Genomic DNA, 26,533 nt, shown 5'->3' with positions numbered 1-26,533 from the left:
ATGGTAGGTGTTTGTCAAACTACAAAGAGTTAAATAATTAATCAAAACTGACCTTCTGGTTATCTCTAAGAACAATCTGACTTCAATACTGAGTTTTGGGCTCTCACAGAGATATAGCTAACATGGTATTACTACTGGCAAAATGGTAAGAACAAATTTAAGGTGCAGTCATTTTTTCAGTTCACTGCAAACAGGCAGTAATTGCACATTTTAGAACAGGTGGATCTTAGCACTGTCCTTAACCACTTAGAAAAGGTGCAAAAAACCCAGTTCAGCTAAACTCAATGGTATATTGTTGTCTGAAAGAGCTAAAAAAAGAGAGAAAAACCAGCTTAGCCAGCTACATCTGTCAGGAGGCACAATAGTAGCAGTTTCCAGTTTCCAACATCCTGGTTCAGTTTCTAAAACGGATGCGTGTTAGTCATTAGTTCCTAAACCGCACGACTGATAGGTGGATGAATTATATGTTGGCATTGCTGTTAGACTAACTTCATTATAAGGCATTTTTTTTGAAGAGCTCCTCATCTTAAACCCATTAACAAGGGCTTTCAAAGGAAAACCCCCTAATGGCTGCCATCATTTCACGCCACACTCATATGAGTAATACACCAGAGCTTTCTGTTTCTCTTTTTACTATAGCACTATTATGCAGTGCCTATAAGCGGTTCACAGCACTAATAAGAAGAAATGTTTATGAACTGACCTGAACTTTCCTACAATGCACAAAATACTAGCAGGTTAGCAAGAAACGCACTTACACTCTCCACGGGCTTTCTTAACTGCCTTAAATAGATTTTAACTTATCTCCTTAACCTTGCATGAGCCATCAAGTCTACATGTGCATATGACCAGTGTTACCATAGTGACGTCTTGGCAATATGATGTAGAAATAATACTGAGAATAGAATAAGAGGGGAGGAAAAACGTGAAGGACTGTGATGTGCTTCATAAAAGAAAAGAGCATTAAGGAGGAGTGGAGTTGAGACTGCATTTGGAACTTAATAAAGAATCAAAGGGCTTGTTTGTTGACTTGTTTATGCAAGCAGTGAGATTTTAAACAAGACAAATTGGAAAGGATTAATTCTCAAGTGTTTCTGCTATTGTTGATATCAACAACAATTTGTTTCTCTCACCATCTTTCTGAAATATGTGTGTGTGTATGGCCTTGAAATGGTCTACCATAATAATGATGACACACTTGGATTAAACATCGTTTTCTCAGAGGTTATTTTCAAGGTTCCTTCTAGCTTTTCTTTTGTTGTGAGTCAGGAAAATGTTTTAAGGTGATAAACACTTTTTAGCCATTAGATGTTCTTATATCACTTGATTCATCTTAAATCAACTGTAGTAAACATTGCTTTATCAGAGACCAATCACAAAAAAAAAAAAGTACAAAAAACACGAAAGGCACAACATATCTCAAAAGTGTCACAAGGGCTTGTTTATAAAACCTAAACTCTTTTAAAGCAGATACATTTAATATGATTTTATTAATGTATATGTTGAACTGCACCAGAGCTACTAGGATCATTTGAAATGTGAAGTTAGAGGTGTAAACAAATCCCACTTAAACTAGTCTCTTGTTTACTACTGTCACAGCTAATACAATAAGCATTTATTAGTTATTATCATTTTGAATTGTATTGTGCCTTTCCTCTCACCCAGTGGAGGGTTTAGTTACTATGGCAAACATTCCCCTTCCAGCTGATTAGATTGTAGCCTGGTCTGAATCATAACCAGACTCACAATGTACAAATTCAACAGGAAATCACCATAAATGCGGACCCTAAAAGATAAGAACTGGCCAATTGACAAGTGAGGACTGCAAGCACCATGGTATCCTCTACTGCAGTGCTTGACATGGTTGCCTCCTTTGGTAGGCGGACGTTCTTGCACGCTGCCCTTGTTTGCCATGTCAGCCATTTGATTCCATCATCTGTCGCATGTTCCTGGCCTTAAATTCTCATTCTCAAGCTTTTGCATATGGGCTTGTTAGAACAATGATCTTTTATTTCCTTCCACCCCCTGTAATTTTCTCTAAATGTACATTTCCACTGTGAACAGTTCACTATGGGATGAAAGATAAACTTAAGCGGAAAGTAATCTTGAACTGGAAAATGATGGTACACACTTTTCAATCACCTTTCAAGTAATTCCGTGTGGAGGCAGTCCATGGACACTTGCAGTTCTCGGAGATGGTAACCTTGCTCTCATTGTCTAGTTTTGAACTTTAGACTTGACTTTGGCTTTGTACTGAGTGTGAGTGTTGTCACTAAAAATGTGTAAAGAGATTGTTTGTTATGGAACAGCTGACCTTGAATCACTGAATAAAAGCTGACTCTGTGTGACTATGCAGTACAGTCAGTGTACAGCTTCAGAATCATCAGTGCCCTGCCATGACAGCTGCAGTACTAGACTAAAATCTATTTTATATCATGAATATTCTATCATGGCTATTCAACCGAGGCCTTGGTGTCTTTAGATTTTTCTTTGCTGAAAAGCACATGACTTTGTTTTGTTAATTAGGATTCTCTCTTGGTTAAAGAGGTCTGACTATTAGTGAGAGAGGTTATCAGGTTCTAAGTGCAGGGTTGGAGCAAAACCCAGTAGTATCTACCTTCAGTTAAACATCCCTGTTCTATATTCTAAAAATGCTGTTAATATGCAGGCTGTGCATCAAATAAGCACACTGGACTTGCCAGTCAGACAAATTACAACTACAAAGTTTGGCTTCATCTGTATTGCAATCTTCACAAAGTCAATCACAATCAGCCCTCCCCCAACATGCAAACACGCTCGCGCACCCACACAGGGGACCTCAGTCACATGCTCTCTGAACAAACATTCTGTCATGGTGCATAGAATGGCAGGAGATTCAAGTCACTTGTCCTCAGGCTCTGAGAGGCCTGTCTCCCTGTCCCCCTCGTCCACCCGCCCGCTCTGAGAGGCCTGTCTCCCTGTCCCCCTCGTCCACCCGCCCGCTCTGAGAGACCTGTCTCCCTGTCCCCCTCGTCCCTCCACCAGTTCTGAGAGGCCTTGTCTCCTTGTCCTCTCGTTCACCATTTAGTGCCACTCTGCAGGTGGGGAAAGGTAGCTGTGCCCAAGCAATGAAAATGGCCAGCTGTGCATAAGCAATAAATGAAGTGACTCAGGAGAATGAAGCAACCACTTGATTAAATTAACTCTCCTTAGAAAACCTCTGCGTTCACATGACAACTAAACAGTAAGCAGTTAAGGAAAAGCCAAGAAATCACTGAGACTGAACACAGTGGTAGCACGATCTCCACGCACTACCAATCCAAACACTAGCACAGGGGTTAACACTAGCTAATTAGCTCTGTATATGTATAGAAGACAAACTTACAGTACATCTTTTGTATTAGTTCATATTCTGTTCATGTTTTCAGCATGTTTTTTGTTCCATTTAGCTTAAATGAATAAAAAATTGGCTGGAAAGCTTACTAATGAGTGACTGGGCAAATCACAGGTTTATATACAGTGGCATCTAGTGTCTAGAAGACTCACTACATGGCGACTCCACTTACTCTTCAAATGCTGACATGGACATGGGAGACTGATTATTATTAGATATCAGTTTTTTCCTTTATTTGTTCTTTGTCATCTTTTTGAGTCATCGCATTTGAGCAGTGTGTGCATATGTGAGTGCATGTGTGTGTAACCCAGCAACCTGTTTCACATTTGTATGTGCTGTCTGATGTATTCCATGTACACATGCAGGGCACTGACCTTGGCTCTGACGTTCTCAAATGATGCCGGGCTCACCAGCGAGAAACAGATGAGAAACACATCCTGAAACACACGACACGGCGGTCACAACAGTTCCCTCCTATGACCTGCATATTGGCTAGGTTTATACACAAGACCAGTTCACTCCTAATGGTTATTTTCCATGCAGAAAACTTTTTCAAGTTTGAACCAGCATAAATGTACACTTAACATGTAAGTAACAGTATAATTGGTTCTACCTTTGGTTATGAGTTAAATATATATGGAAACAAACAGGTTTTATGACAATGAAATATGAGCTTCAATGTTTGTGTAAGGTGGTCAGCTATAGAACAGTTCCTTAGTTTAGCATTTATGAATAAAGTTCCTCATCTCAACATAACGTTTATGGACTGCTGTTGATGGTGTTGAGTTGCACCCGGAGAGATGTGAGTGTTTATAGGTGATAGTCTGAGAGTGGGTGTTTTTACCGTCTGTGGGTAAGAGAGGGGCCGGAGTCTGTCGTAATCCTCCTGTCCGGCTGTATCCCAAAGGCCCAAGTTGACCGGTTTGCTGTCCACCATCACATTGGCAGAGTAGTTGTCGAACCTGGCAGACAGCAAAAAACACACATCTCAGAGTCTGCGCTGGTCTGACATGCAGGACATATGGGAGACATGGAGCCAGAGCTGGAAGATAATCCAGCACTCACACAGTGGGGATGTACTCTCCAGGGAAGGCATTGGTGGTGTAGCTGATGAGCAGACATGTTTTACCCACAGCACTGAAACACACAGGGCAAAAAAGGTCAGATCCTTGCATACACAACACACACTGGTAGTGTACATGTCATGCTAGCAGTTAGTTGCATAAATGTAGTTATTCCAAAAAACATATTCTAGGCCAGTTTGTCACAGAATCTTTGGTACAGAATCAAAATATTAATAGTCACACAATGTTATAATAGTTTATGTAACTAAAATATTTTGTGTCATGATATTTTTAGTGCTTTAAACCTTTTAGTAAGTCGAAGAGTGTGGGGGCGTAAGATGTTATGCACTCACAAAATATTGTGTCATAGTATAAAAAATTAGAAACTGCTTATTCCGATGCACAGAGCAGGCAATACACATTCCTAAAGGGAAACGTGTGAATCTGTTTACTTATGCTGTCTGGATAAGCACCTGTGTGAGAGGCATGGTTCTACACAAACTTCCACTTGGAGAGAAGTGTTTGTGTGTGTGTGTGTGTGTGTGTGTGTGTGTGTGTGTGTGTGTGTGTGTGTGTGTGTGTGTGTGTGTGTGTGTGTGTGTGTGTGTGTGGCAAGTGGAGTATCATGCTGCTGCATGCACTAGAGGAATGCTGAACACACGCTCACACGCGTGCACGTACACACAGACACATGGTGAAGCTACATCGTCACTAAAACATTTCCCCTCAGGCTACACATATAGTGTAGCAACTCACAGAAGGCTAACAGCTCTCTCTATCTCACGCACTGTCTCTTCTTCTCACTCTCTATTTCCTCACACATGCACACACACGCACACACAAACAAAGGTAAATCTGCTTGGCAGACTTGTGTGCACTTGACTTAAGCGCTAGGTTCTTCAGCAGGAAATTAGAAACCTCTAAAGGTAAAACCCATTTCTAGCTGGAGAGATTTACAAATGAAGCCAGAGCTAGCTATAGGGACACTGTAGGATTCACTGTAAATGCCAGACCCACACAGTATCTTTAAAGTACATTAAATCACTGCATGACTAAAAATAAATGCCAAGTTATCAGAGGGCACAGCTTATGAGGTATGTGCTCAACTTCCTCATAGAGGAGCTTCTCACTCTAGTGTGTACACAGCATGGGTGTTTCATTAAAAATGAACAAAAAATAAGTAGGAAATACAAGACAATAGGTTGTAATGTTAAATAACAGGACTGCACAATATGCTCAAAGCACTGACCAATTTCCTACATTCCAGATGTGGGTTCTGTGGGCTTCTTAATTAGTCACGCCATTGGCATGATCCAAAGTTGCAAATAATTTTGATAAAAAATAATTTCACTCTTTAGGCTAGTAAATAACTATATAAAGAGTCCACCACTGTGTTTTTAAATCTTCAGTTCAAATTCACAATATGCAGCAGTATAATTGCAACCCAGCAGTTATTTGTTTATGTATTATTTATGCATTTTCAAGTGTGTAGCTCTATTATATTCTGTGACACTGAGACACTTTTTTTTCTTGGTGCTTGTGTACACTTTGAACTTGAGAGGCTCTTTGAAGTTGTCATGAATCACAGAGGAGTGACTGAGAAGAAGAGAAAGAGAGTCACGGAGAGAGAGACAGAGAAGGAGATGGAGAGAGAAAGACAAATGAAGAGAGAGAAGGAGAGAAAGAGGACATCATGGCTGGTGGTGGCAATGTGACAGGAAGCAGGGCGGTTTTTTCAAGGAAGTGACAGTGACTTTTCAAGTGTGTCTTTGAACGTGCTCCATATTTCAGTCAAACTAGCTATGTTTCTTCATGCTGATCATCAATATGTTCATCTCACCGACCGGTTCCCAGCGATGCTTGCTCCTCACACAGCCTAATCTCCCAACATCTCTTTCCCATGCAATCTCAGAAACACACTCTCATAGCATAATATTGTTCCACTAGTCATTCTTTCCATTCTTTACTGTGTCATATTAGATGGCTTGTGAGACACCACTCAGACAACAGCAAAAGTATTTATATGTGTACCCTTTCTCAGTAATCCTTAAGTTTAAAGACATGTTTGGGTGTGTTTCTGTGAGTGTGTATCCATTTAAGGCAGGCTTTAGTACAGCCGTTGCAAAACTATCTCTTTACGGAAGTGCTTAGTCAGTACAATAGTGTGGCTCTGTGCCTTCATTACATGCTCTAACAAATCATTCAACAGCGCACTTTAAGGACAACAAATGAGCTAAGTCCATCCTATTATATGTAACAATCCAAACTGCATGGCAATAGTGGTACAGTCCCTGATCTTTTTGAAAATGAAGGAAGTCAAATAAAGAGTCGAACCAGCTTCTGTTTTTTTTCTCCAGATGTGGTCGGTCACAGTACCCAGTGCAGCTGTGGGACAGGTGATGAAGCGTGCTCCGCCATCTTAAAGGATCTTTACTGCCTTGTCATGGTGCACAGGTGGAAATGGCTTGACTGCAGTAGGGCTTTCACCTACTCACTGTCGCTTTGATGGCCTACCTCAATCCAGGATGACCTAACTCAAACCAAGCTGATTTCTATAGCATGGCAACCAACCATTGCGGAACTACCAATAAAGAAGCATTATCCTATGATTAGGTCTGGGCTTACTAACAGTCAGAATGGTAACAGTCAGCATGGTAACAAACAGAGAGCTAAACTCTCAGTGATGGTAGTATCACTCAAAGGAATCTGTCGATGTAATATTGCAATCTCTGATTCCCACCTGGACATGTCAGGGTTAAGAAAGCAGCGGGCTTGTGAGGTAGGGGAAACATTCCTGCAGGTGATTCCACAATGAGAGACTTGAGCAAGTGAGCACTAGCAATGAAATGGCTCAAGAGGAACTGTGTAACTTTAAAATAGAGAACTGTGCAGAAGCTTTAAACAGGATATCCTTAAATGCAAAGAACAAGAGAAAGAAACGGAGAGAGAGAGAGAGAGAGAGAGAGAGAGAGAGAGACTGACTTGTCCTTTAGTATGGCCATTGTATTGCTGGAACCTATCTAATGACATGCCCACAAAATGGTCTGCATTACTAAGTGTTTCAATCAGGTTTTCAGGTCTTATGAATTAAGGTACACAAAATCAGGTTTATCGATACTCTGCTTTAAACAAATTAAAGCAGAAAACAGAAAATTGTAATCATGTATTTATGAATTTGTAGCAAGAACATGAAGTTTTTAGTCTTTTATTATCTATGCCCATGAATATAAATTGAGTACAACTCATGTTTCAGCCAACCACCACTAAATATCTAAACCACCAATAAATTAACCACCACCAAATATGTATAATTTATCACCATTCAAGAAAATGTTAGCAAAGCACACGCTCACACATCATTTGTAGTTGGCACAAGTGAAAATCTGCTAAAGTATCAAAGTGCTGTTTGACACCCGTCTGTCCAGATATCCTAATTCCACAAAATATTCCACATTGTCCTGCCAGCTATTGCACTTCCATCTTTGTTCATTGCTCTCATGTGTGTTCTGATCTCTGTGTGGCCTGCTCACAGCAAACCCAAACACATTTGTTTATACTCCAACGTCCCCAGCAGTGTGTATTCCCCCTGTATCATCACCATGAAGCAGTATCAATCTGGCATCCCATTGTCCATATATCCCGCCGCCCCTACCCAGTAAAACTCAGTAATTAATAAATAATAACAGCTTAATTAAATGCTAAAATCCACCAGTGTAGGCTATAACATAACATGTGTTATCTCCTATATCAGTGTAGCACGCCTCTATACTCAAAACCACTATGACTAATTGTAACATGGCCTTTAGATGAAAGCAGAAATATGCAACTGGCATCACCGCTCAGGAAGTCAGAGAAGTTGCAGCGCTCTGTCCCCCACTTCAAAGCAACAGTCAAAGCCTTTCAAAGTCTCTCCTGCATCACCCATCAGTCAAACAGAGTGCTTACATTCCCAGGACGCCTGGGGACATATGCCCCATCACTGCACTGCCATTTTAAAATGAAGAAGTGTTGCTGATCAGGCCCCGACACCAGAGAGCTGCAGCCGCTTCCTTATGATAAAGATCATTGTGCGATTTACTGAACGTAACATAATAACTTCCTGCACAGTCTTAAAGGAATGATTAAATACTGGCCCATGCCAATGGTGAGGGCTTTTTTTGTTTATTTATTGTTAACAGTGTGTGAGAGCACAACTAGTCCTCTGTGTACAGGACGATGTGACATACTGGATGCTGGGTGACATATCAAGCTACTCTCGATAGTCATTCACTCAGTGAGTGTCCTTCACTTCACCGGCTTCCTGGTCACCGATTTGTGTTCCAGTGTACATTAATACACTTTGCCAGGCCAAGCGAGTACTGCCCTGAACCAAAGTCCCTCCTGTATGCAGAGCTACTCAGTCCTAGTGAGTAAGAACCACTTCATGTATCACTGACACCAAACAGCAGTGTGACCCCATTACAGTCTAACCAGGTCATCAGTTGATTATGGTAAAATGTTCACACCAAGCAACAAGGTGTGTAACAGAACGTTGAACAGAACATTTCCTTCTGAACATGTTACAAATCATCAAGAAGAAAAGAAAAGAAAAGAACAAAAAGAAAAGAAAAGAAAAGAAAAGAAAAGAAAAGAAAAGAAGGAAAGAGAAGGCAGCCAGGTTAATCACCATATCACCTGCTTCAAGTTCACCTTAAATCTCTCTTGTAGTAACAGTGTTGCATAATACATCAAACAAATAATTAGAAAACTTTAGACCGGATGCTATGATATTTTACTTACCCATCACCCACAACGACGCACTTTATAGCTTGCATTTCTCTTAACCGTGAACCTAACTTCTGACGCGCTTCGATTAAACTTAGTAAAGGTGAAATACAGGAAACAAGAGTGCTGCTTCACCGAGGCTCAGTGTCTTTTCCCACCCCCTCTTCGGTATCGCTCGCTGCAATTTTTGTGGTACGCTCTTTCGATCTGTCCAGTCTTGTGCATGTGTTTGTGAAATTCTAACGCACTTCTACGAACTCGCCGATCTTAGATCAGCGTAAATTAGTAAATTCCACCAGCACCTAAAGCAGTTCATGTAGCAGGAAGTAACCGCGCACGCTTGTAAGGCGCACGCTTTCCACATTACTATAATGCAATTCCTGATTTCAGACACCAGATGGCAGTAGACAACAACATATTCAACAATGTACTTGAAGGCTCATAAAAATGGTACTTCCTTTGCAAAAAAAAAAAAAACTGAATTATTGTGGATTTGAATAATATGAATGAACGATGACCTCTACCAAGTCCGACACACTGGGAGCTGTTTAGGCTTCTGAAAATGCATGAGTTAAAATAATTTTTTATTGTAACTATTAGTCCAAACACAATGTGTGTGTGTGTGTGTGTGTTTGTGTGTGTGTGTGTGTTGGGGGGGGGGGGGGGGGGGGGGGGGAGAGAGAGAGAGAGAGAGAGAGAGAGAGAGAGAGAGAGAGAGAGCGAGAGAGAGAGAGCGAGCTATGAGTTCCCGGAGTTAGCCTATTGTTCGCTGTTATCGTCCCTGTTATCCTCTATTGCTCAGAAGTCTGAACTTCTGAATGTCTTTTGTTGGCAGAGTCAGACCGTGAGATAGAACTTGGCGAATGAAGGTAAGCAAACATTTTGCTGAACCTTTTCCACACACTTGATATTTTGAAACAAAACACATAAAGAGTCCAATATCAAATGCCCTATTATATAGCATATATTAAATGGCCTACAGAATAATACTCTAACAAGTACATAGTGAATATTTTTTAAAATCATTTTACCATTTTAACCTGGCTCATATTTTTAAATGTGTGCAATGTGAAGAGGGTGGTTTGCAACTTTTTATTGCTTTGGTTCCATTGTGTTGTATCAATATGAATAATGCTGAGAATATTGAAAAATACTCAAATTTTATGTAACTGCATTCACCCATTAATCTAGTCACATTTATAATCAAGTTAATTTCTGTCCTTCTTAAAGAAATATACTGCTAGAGAGAACCATAGGAAAAAACTGAATTTATGTTGAAGTGAAGTCATTACTGACAAGAACTTGCTGGTACAATAATGCGTTTGTGAGGCATCACAGATACTAATGTAGAGCTTCTTCACACCTGAGGCATGGTGTTGCGGTGATATAAATACTCAGGCTTCTCAGAAGTGGGGCTACTTTAAGTGGCTGAAGTTCCAGTGTGTGGACAGTCCTTCTCCTGAACGGCCAGAATGGGCTCCAGGAGAAAGAACAGCTTCCTCTGGGGGAAAGGTAAGCTAGTAATCGCTACCAAATTCTACCAACTTAGAGATAAACATGTGACTGCACAAATTGTTCTGGTGTGACAGGTCAGGTTTGGGTGATATTCTGAACAGAAAGTGTAGTTATTTACCTGGGACACTGTGCAGTGGGAGACTGTGGAGTGGATCATGGAGTATCCTAGGCTTTGCTTCTTTGGTTCTTATGACATTGTTTTCCCTTTGGTTTAAACTAGAGTTTAGAATAGACTGCCCCCCTTGGCCTCTATGCATGTGAGATACAAGATGTTGAAGTATGGACAAGTGTAGCGTGTACAGCTGAGTAGCTCTTATGAGTATAATTCTCATAAAGTATGTTTGCAGTATAAGGAGACCTGATACGGTTTAACAGTATCATGTTTGTTTTAGAGTGACATTAGTACAGTACTCCAGTTAACTCACTGTGACATATTTATGATACAAGAGCATAGGTGGGAAACAAGGTCATCAGCTTCCAAAATAGAAATTGCAAGAAACTCATTAGAACTCAGAAATGAACTGTGCTGAGCTCAGTAGAACACTGAGTCCATAATCCTCATCCCCATCTACATCCTGTCCTCGGCCTTAGACATTTGAAACGGAAGTAAAATATTCTGATGTCCTAATATGCACATGTTTTTTAAAGCTCCTTCAGATCAAATGGGAAAAAAGCTAATTGAGACCAGCAGGATCAACAAGAATGACATTCTGGATGACATCCTGGTACGCTACAAACACACTGCTCTCATGCACAACATCAACATCAGGATCAAATGCTCTGGCTTCTGACAATGAAATGAACAATCAAAGGGTGGATGAAAGTCTTGTGTGTACCACATTTTTGCACGGTAAACGAAGCCATTAGTTAAGCTGATACGAAAGCAAAACAACTGAGTGACTGCTTATTTACAAAGCTTTGCAGTAATATTGTTTCTCAAGTTTTTTGACTTTGAAAGTGCTGTGTGCGCATGATGCTTGGATGCGAGTCATGCGAGTGTGTAGCCATGGCAATGGCTGGCACCAATCACTCTTATGCTCCCATGTTCTCTGACAGAAACTCCGGGTGGAGATTGAGAATGTTCTGACGGAGATCCACACAATGGAGTCGAACAAGGAGAAGTGAGTATTTCTCACTCAGAATGCTGCAGTAACAGAGGCTAGTTTGATCTTCCAGTCAAGGTCAAAGAGTTCGGAATTAGCGACCACCTTGTTTCTCATTGTCAGTTTTGGCAAGAAATTTGCTTAAAAATTGAAGCCTCCACTTACATACAGTCTCCACTAACAGAAGGATCATGTATGTTGTCACACATTTGGTTTGCACCACAGCATGACACAGCCAATCTGAAGTATGCATCGGTAGCTTCATCTAGCATGCATTCAGAGTCAGTATGCATTCACATTTCATATGCATTCAGAGTCAGTATGCATTCACATTTCATATGCATTCAGAGTCAGTATGCATTGACATTTCATATGCATTCAGAATCAGTATGCATTCACATTTCATATGCATTCAGAGTCAGTATGCATTCACATTTCATATGCATTCAGAGTCAGTATGCATTCACATTTCATATGCATTCAGATTCAGTATGCATTCACATTAAGATGGGAGATTATGCTGCTGATCTGTGCCCCTTACAGTTTATCTTTGGAGGACAATTTGTGTTAGTGGGCACTTCACACATAAGATGAACTACAGTGGGTGTTTACACTATATATATAAGTATATATAAAGACACGCATCACATCACTCATCTCATGCCTGTAAGGGGGGAGTGTGTTTCTTGCATCGTGCACATTGAGTAAGAGTGTGAGTGTTTCCGGTTTCACTATTGTACGGCTTTTACAAAAATAATTGTAGATTAAACAGAAGCAGAAAATGCTTCACAGAGATTCTGTGAAGCCATTCACTACACACACACAAACATTGATTCTGTGAACTGTGGCTCAGTGAGTCCTCTGATGATGTTATGGATAATGTTAGATAAGCACAAACACAAGCTGCAGTGGACTTCAGAAAGTGTTCACACACCATTACTGTAGCAACCTTGGTCTTTTTGTTGATCTTATTCTCAAAATTCTGTTTGCCATTGTTTTCCATTAGTAAGAATGTCATAAGGACCAAAAGATTCCTGTGTGGAAAGAAGAAGTTTAACATGGACCCGATAAAGGCAAGTGTGCCTCATAAATGTTTTTTTCAGCATAGAGATGTTATCTCAAATGAGTAGCAAAGCCTTCAGTAAATTCCTAACTACATATTGGTGGTATGAAAGGAAGAGATATAAAGAACAGAGAAGAGAATAGCAAGCGAGAGAGAGAGAGAGAGAGAGAGAGAGAGAGAGAGAGAGAGAGAGAGAGAGAGAGAGAGAGGCAAGCAAGCAAATGAACCACATCCTGTCTTCCAAAGAGCAGAAGCATTAAAGCTACACCGAAAACCTGAACTATATTTGACAGGACTATGTTTAAAAAAAGAGCATTGCATTTGAAAAGTGCTGATCAACAACAGTGCATGAGTACTTCAGAATATTTCTCATCAAAGCCCTCCCTGATACCTACCAGCTTTCCTCATCATAAACATACTATTGTATTACGGGTGTCAAAGCATGTGGAGGCTACAAATCCCAGTACAATGGAACTGTACCATAGTGGAAACAGTACATCTGCCATTTTCACATATGCTATGGATGCATCTGACGTGCTGTATTCTGCTCTCATGTGCTGGTGTTTACATTTGGGGTTCAGTGAATTCATTGGTCTGACAGTGTCCCATTATCAGATTACAGTTGAAGTCATACTGACTGTCACTTGTGTCTTTGTGGCACAGGGAATCCAGTACCTGCTAAATAATGAGCTGCTGGACAGTACCCCCGAGGCTATTGCAGAGTTCCTGTACAAAGAGGAGGGCCTCAATAAAACAGCCATTGGCAACTTCCTTGGAGAAAGGTATATCGATGACATCACACTGATGATGAGGATAAATCATTACAGTGTACTTGTATGCCCATAAAATGACAATCATGGTCAACATGGAATTAGTGAGTGTTATTGTATTTTGGGCCCACAGGGAAGAATTCCACCTTAAGATCTTGAAATGTTTTGTTGATCTGCATGAGTTCTCAGACCTGAATCTGGTACAGGCCCTGAGGTGGGTAAAGAGACCGTTTTTGCCATCCAAACTGGAGTTAATCACTAAGCTAAATGAATATTCCTAAACTGTTTTGTGCTGATTTCCGTCCCTGATCCCTGGTCTTGGCTGACTGCAGGCAGTTCCTGTGGAGCTTCCGGCTCCCTGGCGAGGCTCAGAAGATCGACCGTATGATGGAGGCTTTTGCCCAACGATACTGCACCTGCAACACAGGCGTCTTCCAATCTACAGGTACGAAGGGCCCTTGGCATGACCTCCCCATGCACTCTTTGGACAGAACTAACCCCCAGGGCTTGACTCAAGGGCATCTTCAGAGCATCAACATACTTTAGCTGTACTGAAATGCGAGTAGAGAATAGGGGAACCTGTCCAGACGAAGGTTTCACTGCTCTCTCGTTCAGACAGGTTCTTTGTTTGGCGTAGCCTAACTCCACACGTGTGCTTGTCTTCCTGCTACAGACACCTGCTACATCCTGTCTTTTGCTATTATCATGCTGAACACTAGCTTGCATAACCCCAACGTGAAGGACAAGACATCACTTGAGCGCTTTATCAGCATGAACCGGGGCATCAACAACAAAGAAGACCTGCCCAGCGACCTCCTTACGGTAAAGAAGGCTTCTGTGGGGGGATGGGCAGTCCACTCATGCTGGCCACTTCGCACGACACATTAACGTTCACATGGGAAAGCCATGATCTGTATCCATGACTTTATTTTGTGGCGATTTCCTTTAGAAACTGTACGAGAGCATTAGGAATGAACCCTTTAAGATCCCAGTGGATGATGGGAATGATCTCACTCACACCTTCTTCAATCCAGATCGCGAGGGCTGGCTCATGAAAGAGGGTAAGTGAGGAGCGAGGAGACGGAATCATGCGCTCCTTTGGCCAACATACACACTGTCTTTTGGCTAATAAAGCATTTTCTTCATCCTTTAATATTAATTAACGTTAGTCATCTATCAGGTTTTGTATATTTTCTGTCTTTGACTATGACTTGGCAGTTTCTTGAACAAGTGAGAAAGTATTCGTAATATTTGACATCATGCATACCACCTCTAAACTATAGGGGGCAGGGTGAAAACATGGAAGAGGAGGTGGTTCATTTTGACTGACAGCTGCCTTTACTACTTTCAGTACACCACAGTGAGTATTATCTCTACCTAAGGTCCGTCTTTACCAAAACTGTAATCCAAAATACATTGCGCATTGTGTGTGTGTGTGTGTGTGTGTGTGTGTGTGTGTATATATATATTATTATTACACATATGTTGTATCCCTGTATCCCCTCATCCCCTGTATACCATGCATGACTATGTACGTGACAAATAAAACTTTGAAACTTTGAAACTTGAAACAAATAGTGAATAAGTAAATAATTGCTCAAGTACTACAAAAGTAATGAAATGACTCAATGAAATGGCACAGATTCATTTTTATTTCTTTTCTAGGACAAAGAGCCCAAAGGCATTATCCCGCTAGAGAACTTGAGCGTGAGAGAGGTGGATGACCCACACAAACAGGTACTGCTACACTCTAGTGCTGTTATGGCCTTTGTTCTTTTGTAGCGCCCTTCATGCAAGGGTTGCTCAACCTGCTTCCCAGTGACCTTCCACCCTGCACAGGTCCAGTGGGGCCCTGACCTGACCCACTTCACACAGCCTGGGAAAGGCATCAGGACCATCTGAAAATCAAAGCATGTTAGAAGGTGAAGTCTGCTGAACACCAGAATTAGGGCCAGGCTCCCTGATTTATGGTTTCGAACAGATGTGGAAAAGTCTCAGCAGTACTAAATGTCTACAGGGTGGGAGATAGAAGCGTAGCTCCGTGAGAACCGCATGGTTATGCTTTGAATGCGATTGTACTCATATGAGTCAGTTTCTCTCCACCCCAGGTGCCATTTTGGTTACGACAGAAAATGTTTCTATGTGATTAGAGTTTAACTTTTGCGCTTGGAGGATTTGTGCTGATCCTCGTGTGTCCATATGCGTGTGAGGGCACTGGGTGTTGAAAATGTTTGATTTCATGAATGGATGTCTGTTCTGTGTATGTGCATGTACAGTTCTGTCTGGAGCTCTTCATCCCTCATGGTAAAGGGCAGACGATAAAGGCATGTAAGACTGATCCGGACGGGAGGGTGGTGGTGGGGAAACACCAGTCTTACCGCATCAGTGCCTCGTGTGCTGAGGAGCGCACTGACTGGGTCGAAGCCATCAGGTAGTGTCCTGCGTTACCTGCACTAGAGCCATCCACACCATCAGCCCCACACCTCACCCTGACCCGCAAACCACCTGAACCAACCACCCACCTCATGCAGCACTACACCATGATTAACATGCACTAACTTGACAATTTCAAAATGCCCCTCGAATGCACCCAGAACCAATCAAATCTAACCAAACTTGATGGACTGTCTTTCTCAACCCTCAGAGCATGCGTCACAAAAGACCCCTTCTACGACCTGGTGACTGCCCGTAGAAAGAAAGTCATCAGCAGTGGCAGTGAGATCTCCTGAAAAACATCAGGACCTGTATCTCTTTCCAAACATGTTTCTACACATACCGCACAGATGTGTCTGGATCTCAACCTCTGACTCACTGACCTGAGGCCTCTGACCTCTTAACCCAGGTGACCTTTAAAAGCAGACTTCACAAAGGAGTGAACCCCCATGGATCCACACAGCAGACAAGGCACAGCCTCTCACCCATTGTCTAATTTCTCCCATCCTGCTTCAGTTCTTCTGGTTATGAAGGCTCGATTTGCCTAGAAGCCAGGGTTGTGAAATCATTTTAATATTTTCGTTCCAAGATTTCCAAAACTCAGAGCTTCGCAGCAGCCAACAGAATTTCACTTCTACTCTGCTAAACATTCATATCCGCTAAAATGTCCTTTGACCAAGTAATGGCAATGCATTGAGATGGTAAATAGACAGTTACTGTTACATGTTTAAGGCAGGTTTTTGCTTTAACATTTGAGTGTTGTATGCTTTTACCATTTTTTGTGTGCTTATACATTTTCATATAGCTGCGATAATATAATGGGGGGTTTTTTCATCTGTGGTGAGTGCTAATAATTTTTTAATGGTTGGCATTACAAGTATAGAAAATTTTGTATACAATTTAGTATACAAGTTATTATCATGTAAAGAGCAAATTGTTTATTTATTAAATGTACCTGGTAATCCCTGCATGTGTAGAACAAAGATTTCCCCAGCAGGGGGCAACATTCATCTACCTGCAAGCAACATTAGTAGTGATTCATGACAATTCTTAGTTAAGTTAAACAGAATTAAACAGAACCTTATATAACTTAGTCTTCACAACATTTATTGCACAGTAGCTTCATCAGAAGAAGACAGAAAAAAGCACGTGGGGTGGTCGTGAACAGCCCTTTCTTTTCGGGAAGACAGCACATCTGCTTTGCAAAACTGCATTTGTGGTGTACAGCAGCAAGCTCCTTTCTTCCTGTATGTCATTTCCTCAACCTAGAGTTCACTCTTTCTCCTCGTTTCTTTCTTGTCCTTCGCTTCACGTTGAGGTTATACAGGATGTCGCGTGTATTCGTGACGTTTCCTCCGTCACCCAAGCATGTGCTCCATCCTGCACAGGTATTTCGTGGAGGACAGCACAGAGATCTGTATGTACACCGTCTTTGGAAAACCACAAAAACCCAGAGATACAGGAGGAATCGTGTGCTCAAACAAGGGCGTGGGAATATCCCAAGGCCAAGCTAAAAAAAAAAAAGAGTGCATTCTGGCATAATTGCAAAGTGTAATTGACTTTTTACAGAAGTCAGCAATGTGCTGGGTTATTTTTTAGTTTAAATAAACCTTTAGATTTCAGCTCATTAAATCTCTTTATGTTATACATTTAGAATTTACCTTACCTGGACACTTTAAAGCATTGTGAAGTGAGTGAAGTTTATCACAGTTTAACGAAAAAGAATAGTACATAATGGATGAACCTTGACCTTTATGAAGGTCCACAGGCTCTTTTTATTGTCTGGAATAAAAAATTATATTTAAAAAAAAAAACATCACAAAATGTATCAAATTATTGTGACTTTAAATAGAAGAATACACAACAAAAATTGCATCCAATTCATTCGAACATTCACATAGCCTCTCAAGAACAATGAAAAAGACCGCATTAAACTCCAATTCATTGATCTCATGACTGAATACAGGTCTTCTTGTGGCTCTGCCTATGCCCTCTCGAGCCTAAGGAGAGACAAAGAGAGGGTCAGACACAAAGGCTGCATTATTCAAACTTGCTACAAAAGATCAGGTAACCACATTTCCAAGTCTCTATTCACAGACACCAGTTCAGTGAACTCCTCGGAAGGTATGTATGCACCATGCTAAACTGAAGCTGAACCGGAAACAAATGAACAGTCCAAACCAGCGGATGTCTGTGTTTCCTCTCATTAACACAGCTGACTCAGCTCATGGAGGGTTTGAAACGAATCTTGCCATGGAGAATGTTATTGGGGTGTGATTGGTCTGTGTGGAAATATAAAAGTGTAAAGCAAGAAGCCATACCGTCCTCGTCTGCTGTGTTGATGGTCACCAGAGACATGCTTCTTTGGCCTAGTTTGGAGGGCCTCTTGTCCTTTTTGAATCTCAGCGCACTTGGATTTTCAATGATCACATACGTGCTGTCGAGCTCAGTCGTGCTGCCATTCTCTGGGATATTCTGTAAAGCAGAGGAGGTCATGTGCTTGGCTGTGCCCTCAGGTGGCGCTTCCTTCACTGGACTTGCTACCTTAGGCATTTCCTTGGAGTGTTTGGCCACTGTAATATCCTTGCTCTGACTGCCAGGTTTTGGTTGGCTGTGTCCAGGTGTTTTTGAGTCTGAAATATGGTTTGCTGTCCTTAATTCCGGGCTTTGATTGGGTGACCTGCCTTTGAGGAAAAGACGGAAAGAACTACGCTGTTTTTTGAGACTAAAGGGAGATGGATTCTTCTGCCCCTTGTTTTTGTCTCCCTTATTCTCATTTGTGTCTTCTTTGGATTCAGGGGTCTGCGGGGACACATTCTTAAGTTGTTCACCACTTGGTTCAAGTAATTTCTCAATATTGCTCACAGGGCTCTGCCCAACATATTCCCTTATCTTAGTGAGATCTTGCAGGGATCCAGTGAGTCCAAAATTATTGCCCACCACCAGTGCATATTTGGGATTATGGTACTTATGAGCAGGCACCTTAAGGTTGACCTGCTTCGAGTCCTCCAGAGATACCTGGAAGCGAGAGGTAGACACAGGTAACAGTTGATTGCTAGGAGCAGCAGACACTTTTACTGCTGGGGCAGGCATAGGGGGCTTGGTGATGTGTAACTCGTGGTACAGATCCACTTTGTCTGACACGGCATACAGCTCTCGGAAGTCGTTGTCAAAAAAGTCCACGACTTGGCCTGACATGACTGTGATGGTATTGCGGTTCATCCGAGAGGATGTCCATGTAAAGCTGTACAGGGTAATGAAAGTAATGATTGAGTGGATGAATGGATAAATAATAGACAAATGGAGAAATTACTATTGTAAATAGTTCTTGGTGAAATCAGCTGGTAAACTGGTGAAATTCAGTGGTGAATGTATACGTCTTAGATACTGACCTATATGAGCCAAACATCACCTTATCTCCATCGACTAGCATGTATTTTGAGCACATGGCACCTGGAAACTTGCCAAAGGACAGAGCCATTCCGTAGCCCCTCACTGTGCGTACCCGCAGGCTCTGAAGAAGGAAGACCAACCAGTCAGATATCGTTTTCACCTGCACTGCAGTAGGTCATAATGTTCAAAACATGGATGAAGGAAACAGTGGGATTTGATTGTAGGTATGATGTGTGCATGTAGAACTCTCTCACTTAAGCAAACATTTAAAGGAAAGGTGGTAAAAGAAAAATTGAATTAGGCACACACATACACACATACATACACACACACACACACACACACACAAACATGTACACACACATATACACAGTATCTTCAGTATGGGTGAGAGAAAAACAAGGGCAAATGGAACACCAGGTCGGGGGTGAAATGTAAAAGTGAAAGTTTTAGTGAAGGAGGAACAAGAAATTATGACAGAGATCAGGAAAGGGCAGGCATGAAGCAAGTGTGAAACAGCCCAGAAAATGGCTCAGATCCCACTCATTCTTCTCCACTTCCCAGAAATCTGATCAAGTTGTTTTCAGTCTCAGTTCTCAAGCTCCACAGAAGTCCCCTTTTCAGTACTTGACAACAAACGTGTGAGCACACCCCAGCATAACAGGCTAGGCCAGCTCTGCGGACCCCAGGCCAGGCAGGCATGCTGTCTTGGCTGGATCGGAGTTAAGTGGGGCAGGCTTCAGGGATACTGTGTCATTTACACAGCAGAGAGTCTTACAAGTGTACACAGGGGATTCAGAGGTAACCTTAAACCTTGAAACAACAATCACATGACGAAGCATTAGTCAGTATAGCATACTTGAAGTGGTCCAGCTCACCCACAGGGTGTGTAAATATGCCTCATAAGAAACATGAATTTCAGCTTGGTTTACCATGAGAAACTGGAACTTTTACTATTTTCTAAGGTCTGAGAAGAATGTGTACGTGTTATGCTGCTGTTCACACACCCATGCTGATATATTGATAACACCTATTTTCTTTGCTTATTTGCTTATTTGCACAAAGCTCAAGCAAGGCAGACATAATAACATATCCTGTTTTTCTTTGGTGCTACAAATTGCTTTACAGTCTTTCTCAACTGCACAAATTTAGGGAACAGGATCTCACCTCTAAAATGCCTGAACACATTTTTCAAAAGCTTACACCCTTTTGGAAAAACCTTACATACTTCAAGCAAAATAAAATACTGACTTCAAAACCAAGGACATTTTCTTCAAAACGAAATCCAAATGCCACATACACTTAAATCTGCAGTTTCTATGTAATTTTCTAACATGGTGGTAGTCTACACAGTAGCCAGAGATGATAAACTGCTGCTATTATGTGTACCTGTACATGCTTGTCAATACACAGCAACAGCCACTTTACATGGTTACGCACACCCATAATCCTTATGATGCAGTACCGTAAACAATTTAAAATCATCTGGTGACTTTGCATTTCTTGACTAGAGTCCACACTTCACTGCCTCATACTCCAACAATGGTTGACACCACTTTTAAATAGTGTAGCACGTTTCATTTAGTCGCAGTAAGAGTAATGTTATTATTACTATTATTTAATTTATCACAAACGAATTTAGATTTTATTTGCTTTCTTCCTAGTTTGCCTCTTCCTCTTCCCTCTCGTCTTCCTCTCTCATTTCCCCAAACCTTCTCACAGTATTTACTGTTATGTCCTGGAGCTGGAGGATAACTAAATGAAGACTAGTTAGTGATGGACGGTGTTAGTTTAGTCTAGTTCATTCTTCATGTAGGCACGGTGCATCCATCCATGAGTGGCATTTCTACATAAATACAAATGCATCCAAAATGCATTATACTTTTGTTCAGACCTGACTGTGTCTTTGTCTCCTGTATGAGAAGTAACATTTTGATTTAATTTTTACAGTTATCAAGTACCGATACAGATGAGTAAAGAAAAGCCCTTTGGTGTTTGTTTTGATGAAGTCAAAGTTCTCTCACTGACTCTGAAATGAATGCATGTTCTGTCTTAGTCATACTAAAACATGGCATGAGAGCTGGCATGATAATTGTCCCTAGACACTGAGCATTGCATGCCCCTGTAACCTTTTACACAAAGTGTCTATGGAGACTGAGTCAAGGCTAAGAAAATAGCCTCAGAGTTTTGCACCACCAACAAGGGCAAAAGATACATGAGAATTGCCTACCAATTGAGAAAACTGAAAGAAGAGAGATAGCAAAAAGTCACGCACACTCACATTCATACACACACACACACACACACACACACACACACACACACACACACACACAGAGAGCTTGCTCACCCGCAGGTGCTGTGCTGAGATGTGTAGGCGACTGCACATGTCCAGGAAGTGGGGCAGGCCTCTCTCCTCCAGCAGCAGGTAGACAGCAACACCGCGCTTAGATGCCGCGTCAAGCAGATCCTGCAGAATCAGCAGGTCTGTCAGGAGGTCCATGACCACCGCCACCAGCTGTCCACACACACACACACACACACGCACGCACATAAACAGGCACACACATGGAACAGAGCCGGGAGGGATCAGTTGTCAAAAAAAGTCAAGTTCCTTTTTAAACTTTTAAACATCTTTGTGTTACGGTGTGCGAAAGTGCAGTCATCAGCATCAGACTCCAAACCTCCACAACCAAGCACCTGGCTCTTCCATCACAAAACAGACATCCCCAAGCCTTCAAACCCTTTGTAAATCATCAAAATACAAGTCTTCTAGCCTGAGGCATGAAACAGGCATGCAGCTAGGTTTTAACAAACAATAAAGTGAAATCAAGACTGGTGCACTATTTTTAATAGGCTTGAAAAACAGGTTTAAATGTCAGATTGACTAAATCATACTTCTACAATAGATTTCAGGCAAAAAGGTTGCATGTTAGGTCATAGACTGGTTCCTTGGTTACATAAACACATAGAAATGATGTCATGGCCAAAGCTGAGCAAGTTCATAAATATAGGCAGGGGTAACATGATGTCATACCCCACGTCAGTGAGCTGACTGGGAAGCCAGGTTTAGCAATCCCATCCACAAGATGAGAACCCAGCCTTTCCCCTTTGCAGAACCAATTTTAAATGGCTCAGTGTAGGTGAAAAATAACTTCTACTACAAGGACCTGCTGAATTATTCCCAGAATTGTTTCAGTCTGGGTTATCTAGTCCATTTCTCTCTCACTACTTAAATGTGTTCAAATTCTCTCTCTGCCCACACCTACATAGATTTCCCTCTCATCTGACTCAACTTACTCTAGTTAAAGACAATATAATATATTCATAAGAAAAAGGTTGTCACCACAGCAACATTGACGCAATATTAAGTTATTTGTGACAAACTCCTATCCAGCAATCTAACACCACACTTCTACATAACCCCTCTAACAAGCTAAAACCCCTGTGACAGGGTAGGCCAAAGCGTACTAAAATGACCAATCTGTTACCAATGTACATTGTTAACAGATAAAGGACAGCCCTTGAAAATAAACATGTATATCTGTATGCTAACCCCACCCACAAAATATGTAAGACTATGCTGAACTTTGATATGAAATTGTAACGGTGAGCGGTAAAAGGGAAGATGCATGTGCGGAAAAGAGCGAGATTTATTAAGAGTAAATCCAGAGTCAGAGTCCAGGTAGTCCAGGGTCAAACAGCCAACACGGAGAGTACGAGGATACATAATGAAGCAAAAACACAAGTACACGAAGGCAAACAGAGGAAGCAGGCTATAACAGAAACTAGGAAATAACACACGGAGGTAAGGACAAACAAACGGTTCAGATAACACACGGCCTTCCTGTCATATCCAAACATATAAACGCAACTATTCATATAAACACAATGAACCTAACAATGAACAGCCAAAACACATGGCATCAGACATGGTTTAAATACATGAACTTAAGACGGTAGAAACGAGGGACAGGTGTGAGCAATCAGAGAAAACGAAACTACGGCATGGAACTAAAATACCCAAGACAGGGAAAACATGGAACATGGAAGCTGGGAGGGACTAGCCGTGACAGAAATAAGAGCAAAATACAACCGAAAAAACACCCCTAAACAGATTACTGAACTATGGTCTAACATGGAGTGGTGTACTATGCCACCCTTTTGAATCACATGACACAAAACAGAATGGTGTGGTGCTGATAAGATGACGTCTGAGGTGACACATTTCCTTACGCAGATGAATAAATCAGCTTTTGTGCTGCTCATATGTCTACACACGCTCACGCACAAATCCACAAGCACACACACTCATGCACGAGAAACAATGTCTGATTGTCATCTGATATTTTTATGTCTCTTTGTCACTTAAAATATGTAACCAAAGATTCCTGCAGGCAAGTTAAAATAATTAATGAGCAACATTAATACGTCTGCGATAACTACATTATAATAATAAGGAGAAGAACAAGATGGAAGAACTTCTTCAGTTAATTTGTTTAAAAATGGTTTATAGATTCATACAGACATATAATCTCTGTTTTGGAACGGACTAAATCTAATATCCCAAGATACACTGCTTTATGAGCACCTGCTACCAAGCCAGTAGCTCAGTGTGACACAGTTTGGCAGTGTTCTCCACTAAACACCTGCCAAATAATTTCACTTGAGGCTATTCGCTCTACACATAGGAACTGTGTTCAAATATCGGAGAAATCAGAGAAATGTATGTTAAAACTAACAATTTTTAACATATAATAAAAAAAATACTGTAACACAACTACTGTCCTTCACTGAGTGATTGTCATGTCTATTATACACTGTATTTGTCAACCACCCTACTTGTCTGACTGATATTTCTGGGCATATTACTGTGCTATAATGTTATTATCATACTAAGGACAGTAATAATAACACACTGCATTGTGGTTGTTTGCCCAACCACAATGATTGGGTCTTAGCCTATATAAGCTTTGTAATAACTGAACAGTGTTCAGTTAACATTGCAGTGTGTGATAAACTGATCATCAAAATAAACTTAACATCCTCCATGTGAAATGAGGCACACAGAGATGAGATCATATCAGGAAGTACAGTTCTATAACCAGTGGATGTCAGCATTATAACCAAAGGATGCCAAGAAAATAAACAGAAGACAAAATGTGTCATTGACCCGTCTTTGAAATATAAAACGGTGCAGACATATTCTTAATACTTAATGGTATTACTAATGTTTCTGCACTCAAACACTGAATGCTAAAAATGATTATTACGCTTACTTTCCAGTGTAATGAATTTGCTTTTTGCTAGTTTGAAAAGTAGCAGAAAACTTTATCTTAGTGACAATCTGCTTGATTAAATCTAAGTCTTCATGATGTGATGTGGCCATAATGACAGTGGATTAGTAGGTATGGGAGAATGAGACTCTACAGAGTGCTACTTCTAGCAACTGTGGCGTTATCGCTGAGCCATATGTTTGACAGAGTGGAAAAAAATGAAAGATGACTGGCACTTCCACAGAAGAGCCTTTGGAATGTGTGAAGGAGTTCTTATTAACTTCACATTATTCCGTAACACACACACACACACATCCATACACACACAGTGGCATTTAATCTGTCACAAATTAACAATATCATGACATTTGTGCGACTTGGAACACGTTCTTCCCTTCTGGGACTCCTTTCCTCTTGGGCATAGACTGTAACTACTAGACAGTGTCTCAGTTAATGCTGTTCTATGATTTAGCGTGTGTTTCATTAAATCAGCTATAAACAAGGAAACAATTATTTCTAGACATTTGTGATTCAACATCTCTCCTACTTCATATTTGGATAACAGCATATTATTTCACATTCCTATTCTGGGCTTGTTTCTTAATCACAGTTTAAATATTGAATTCAATATTGAAATGTTTACTTTAATTAACAAAGGTGTTATTCATTATTTGTTGGACATTGCCTCTTGTACTTTTGAATACACTTTTGTTAAGAGAAAGCAAAAGAACACTTGAGAGCTCTTGTTTTGCCCAACTTTGACCAAGGTAAACAGCTAACTAATTACCTCATTATTGCATAAAATGTAAACTTCCTTAAGCCATTTGCGTTTCTGGGAGATATTTGTGAATCAGGCTATGCGTAGGCTCACACCAGCTATCGGGCAACGGGTGACAATCAAACCATAGAATATGGTTTAAGACAGCAAGAAAAACCGAATACCTTGATTCTTCATGGCCTACTGTATTGTCTAGGACTTAATTTGACAGCATGTGTAACTGAATACTATGAAGACAAGCCAGAAAATGACGCATGAATGTCCTACTCTTTCATCAGGCAGACAGGCTGCTGGAGTTTCCATGGCCTACCAGCAGGATACTCAATATTTGCATACCTTGTTTGATTCTTGTATGAGTCTTCGCACCACCTCTTTGATATGTGGACTGTTCTCTTTGGGTGGATGCGTGTAAACGGACACACGTGTTACGCCTTTGTAAAATGCGCCGTTTGGCCAGCCTATGTCCAACGGGGGTACCTCGGTATCAGACATTGTCGGCCAGTAGGTAGAATGAACACCCGAGTCCGCGTTCGAGTCATGGAGTGACCGAGACCCGCAAGATTCCGAGTCACTTTCGTTGACATATTCCTGGAAGGTTTCTCGTATCCATTTCACTTCCCTGGCAGAGAGAAAGTCCTTGGTGTTATCCTCCTTGAGTCGCATCTTGAAGGCACCATCGCCGTGCTTTAGTAGGTGTTCGAGTGCGGCTCGCTGCTCTTCACTGTAATAAAACTGCGGTTTAGACTCTGGTATCTTAACATTAATATTTTCATCGTCTATACATTTGAGCTGAGACGCAGCCATGGCAGCGGTCTCCAAGGAGAAAACGATTAAGCCCGTGTACCTTACCCGGAAGAGCTTAGCGCACCTTTACCTGTTCGATTCAGCAGAAACTCAGGTGACTTTTTGTAATACTATAGCAGCGACGCGGAGGAGGAGTTAGGGAATCTGTAATAGTGTGTGACGACATTTTGATCTGCTGTTTAGTGTAGCAAATTAAA

General features: G+C 41.2%; 3 protein-coding genes across 4 annotated transcripts in view; 1 reads left to right on the top strand and 2 right to left on the bottom strand.

Annotated features, from left to right (window-relative positions):
- The window catches only part of rac2 (Rac family small GTPase 2), a 12,359-nt gene extending 2,822 nt beyond the window's left edge, over positions 1 to 9,537 (bottom strand). Inside the window, exons 1-4 of the mRNA XM_027002769.2 lie at positions 9,217 to 9,537; positions 4,439 to 4,510; positions 4,218 to 4,335; positions 3,748 to 3,810 (exon numbers count right to left, since the gene is read on the bottom strand). Coding sequence (XP_026858570.1) covers positions 3,748 to 3,810; positions 4,218 to 4,335; positions 4,439 to 4,510; positions 9,217 to 9,251 — 288 coding nt within the window. The 5' untranslated portion in view covers positions 9,252 to 9,537. The remainder of the gene's footprint in view (positions 1 to 3,747; positions 3,811 to 4,217; positions 4,336 to 4,438; positions 4,511 to 9,216) is intronic.
- A 403-nt stretch (positions 9,538 to 9,940) lies between these two features.
- cyth4a (cytohesin 4a) lies at positions 9,941 to 17,831 on the top strand. 2 transcript variants are annotated; one of them, XM_027002806.2, is made up of 14 exons: positions 9,941 to 10,070; positions 10,600 to 10,713; positions 11,365 to 11,441; positions 11,773 to 11,837; positions 12,826 to 12,892; positions 13,546 to 13,664; positions 13,786 to 13,866; positions 13,985 to 14,097; positions 14,326 to 14,474; positions 14,602 to 14,713; positions 14,936 to 15,012; positions 15,318 to 15,389; positions 15,929 to 16,083; positions 16,297 to 17,831. In XM_027002806.2, exons 2-14 carry the CDS (start codon positions 10,674 to 10,676, stop codon positions 16,379 to 16,381), a joined length of 1,212 nt encoding a protein of 403 aa, XP_026858607.2. In that variant the 5' UTR covers positions 9,941 to 10,070; positions 10,600 to 10,673; the 3' UTR covers positions 16,382 to 17,831. The 2 variants fall into 2 exon arrangements, with proteins under 2 accessions (XP_026858607.2, XP_026858606.2); XM_027002805.2 differs by having other exon boundaries at positions 10,570 to 10,713.
- fam83fa (family with sequence similarity 83 member Fa) lies at positions 16,859 to 26,336 on the bottom strand. Its single transcript, XM_027002804.2, has 5 exons — positions 25,869 to 26,336; positions 21,829 to 21,996; positions 19,478 to 19,599; positions 18,407 to 19,329; positions 16,859 to 18,085 (listed from the first exon to the last, which is right to left on the bottom strand). Exons 1-5 carry the CDS (start codon positions 26,334 to 26,336, stop codon positions 18,036 to 18,038), a joined length of 1,731 nt encoding a protein of 576 aa, XP_026858605.2. The 3' UTR covers positions 16,859 to 18,035.
- Positions 26,337 to 26,533: the final 197 nt, after the last annotated feature.

Source organism: Electrophorus electricus, chromosome 1 (assembly GCF_013358815.1).
Source record: "Electrophorus electricus isolate fEleEle1 chromosome 1, fEleEle1.pri, whole genome shotgun sequence".
NCBI classification, from domain to species: domain Eukaryota; kingdom Metazoa; phylum Chordata; class Actinopteri; order Gymnotiformes; family Gymnotidae; genus Electrophorus; species Electrophorus electricus.
The sequence above is the reverse complement of the archived record's forward strand: the minus strand, read 5'-3'. Positions and strand labels throughout refer to the sequence as shown.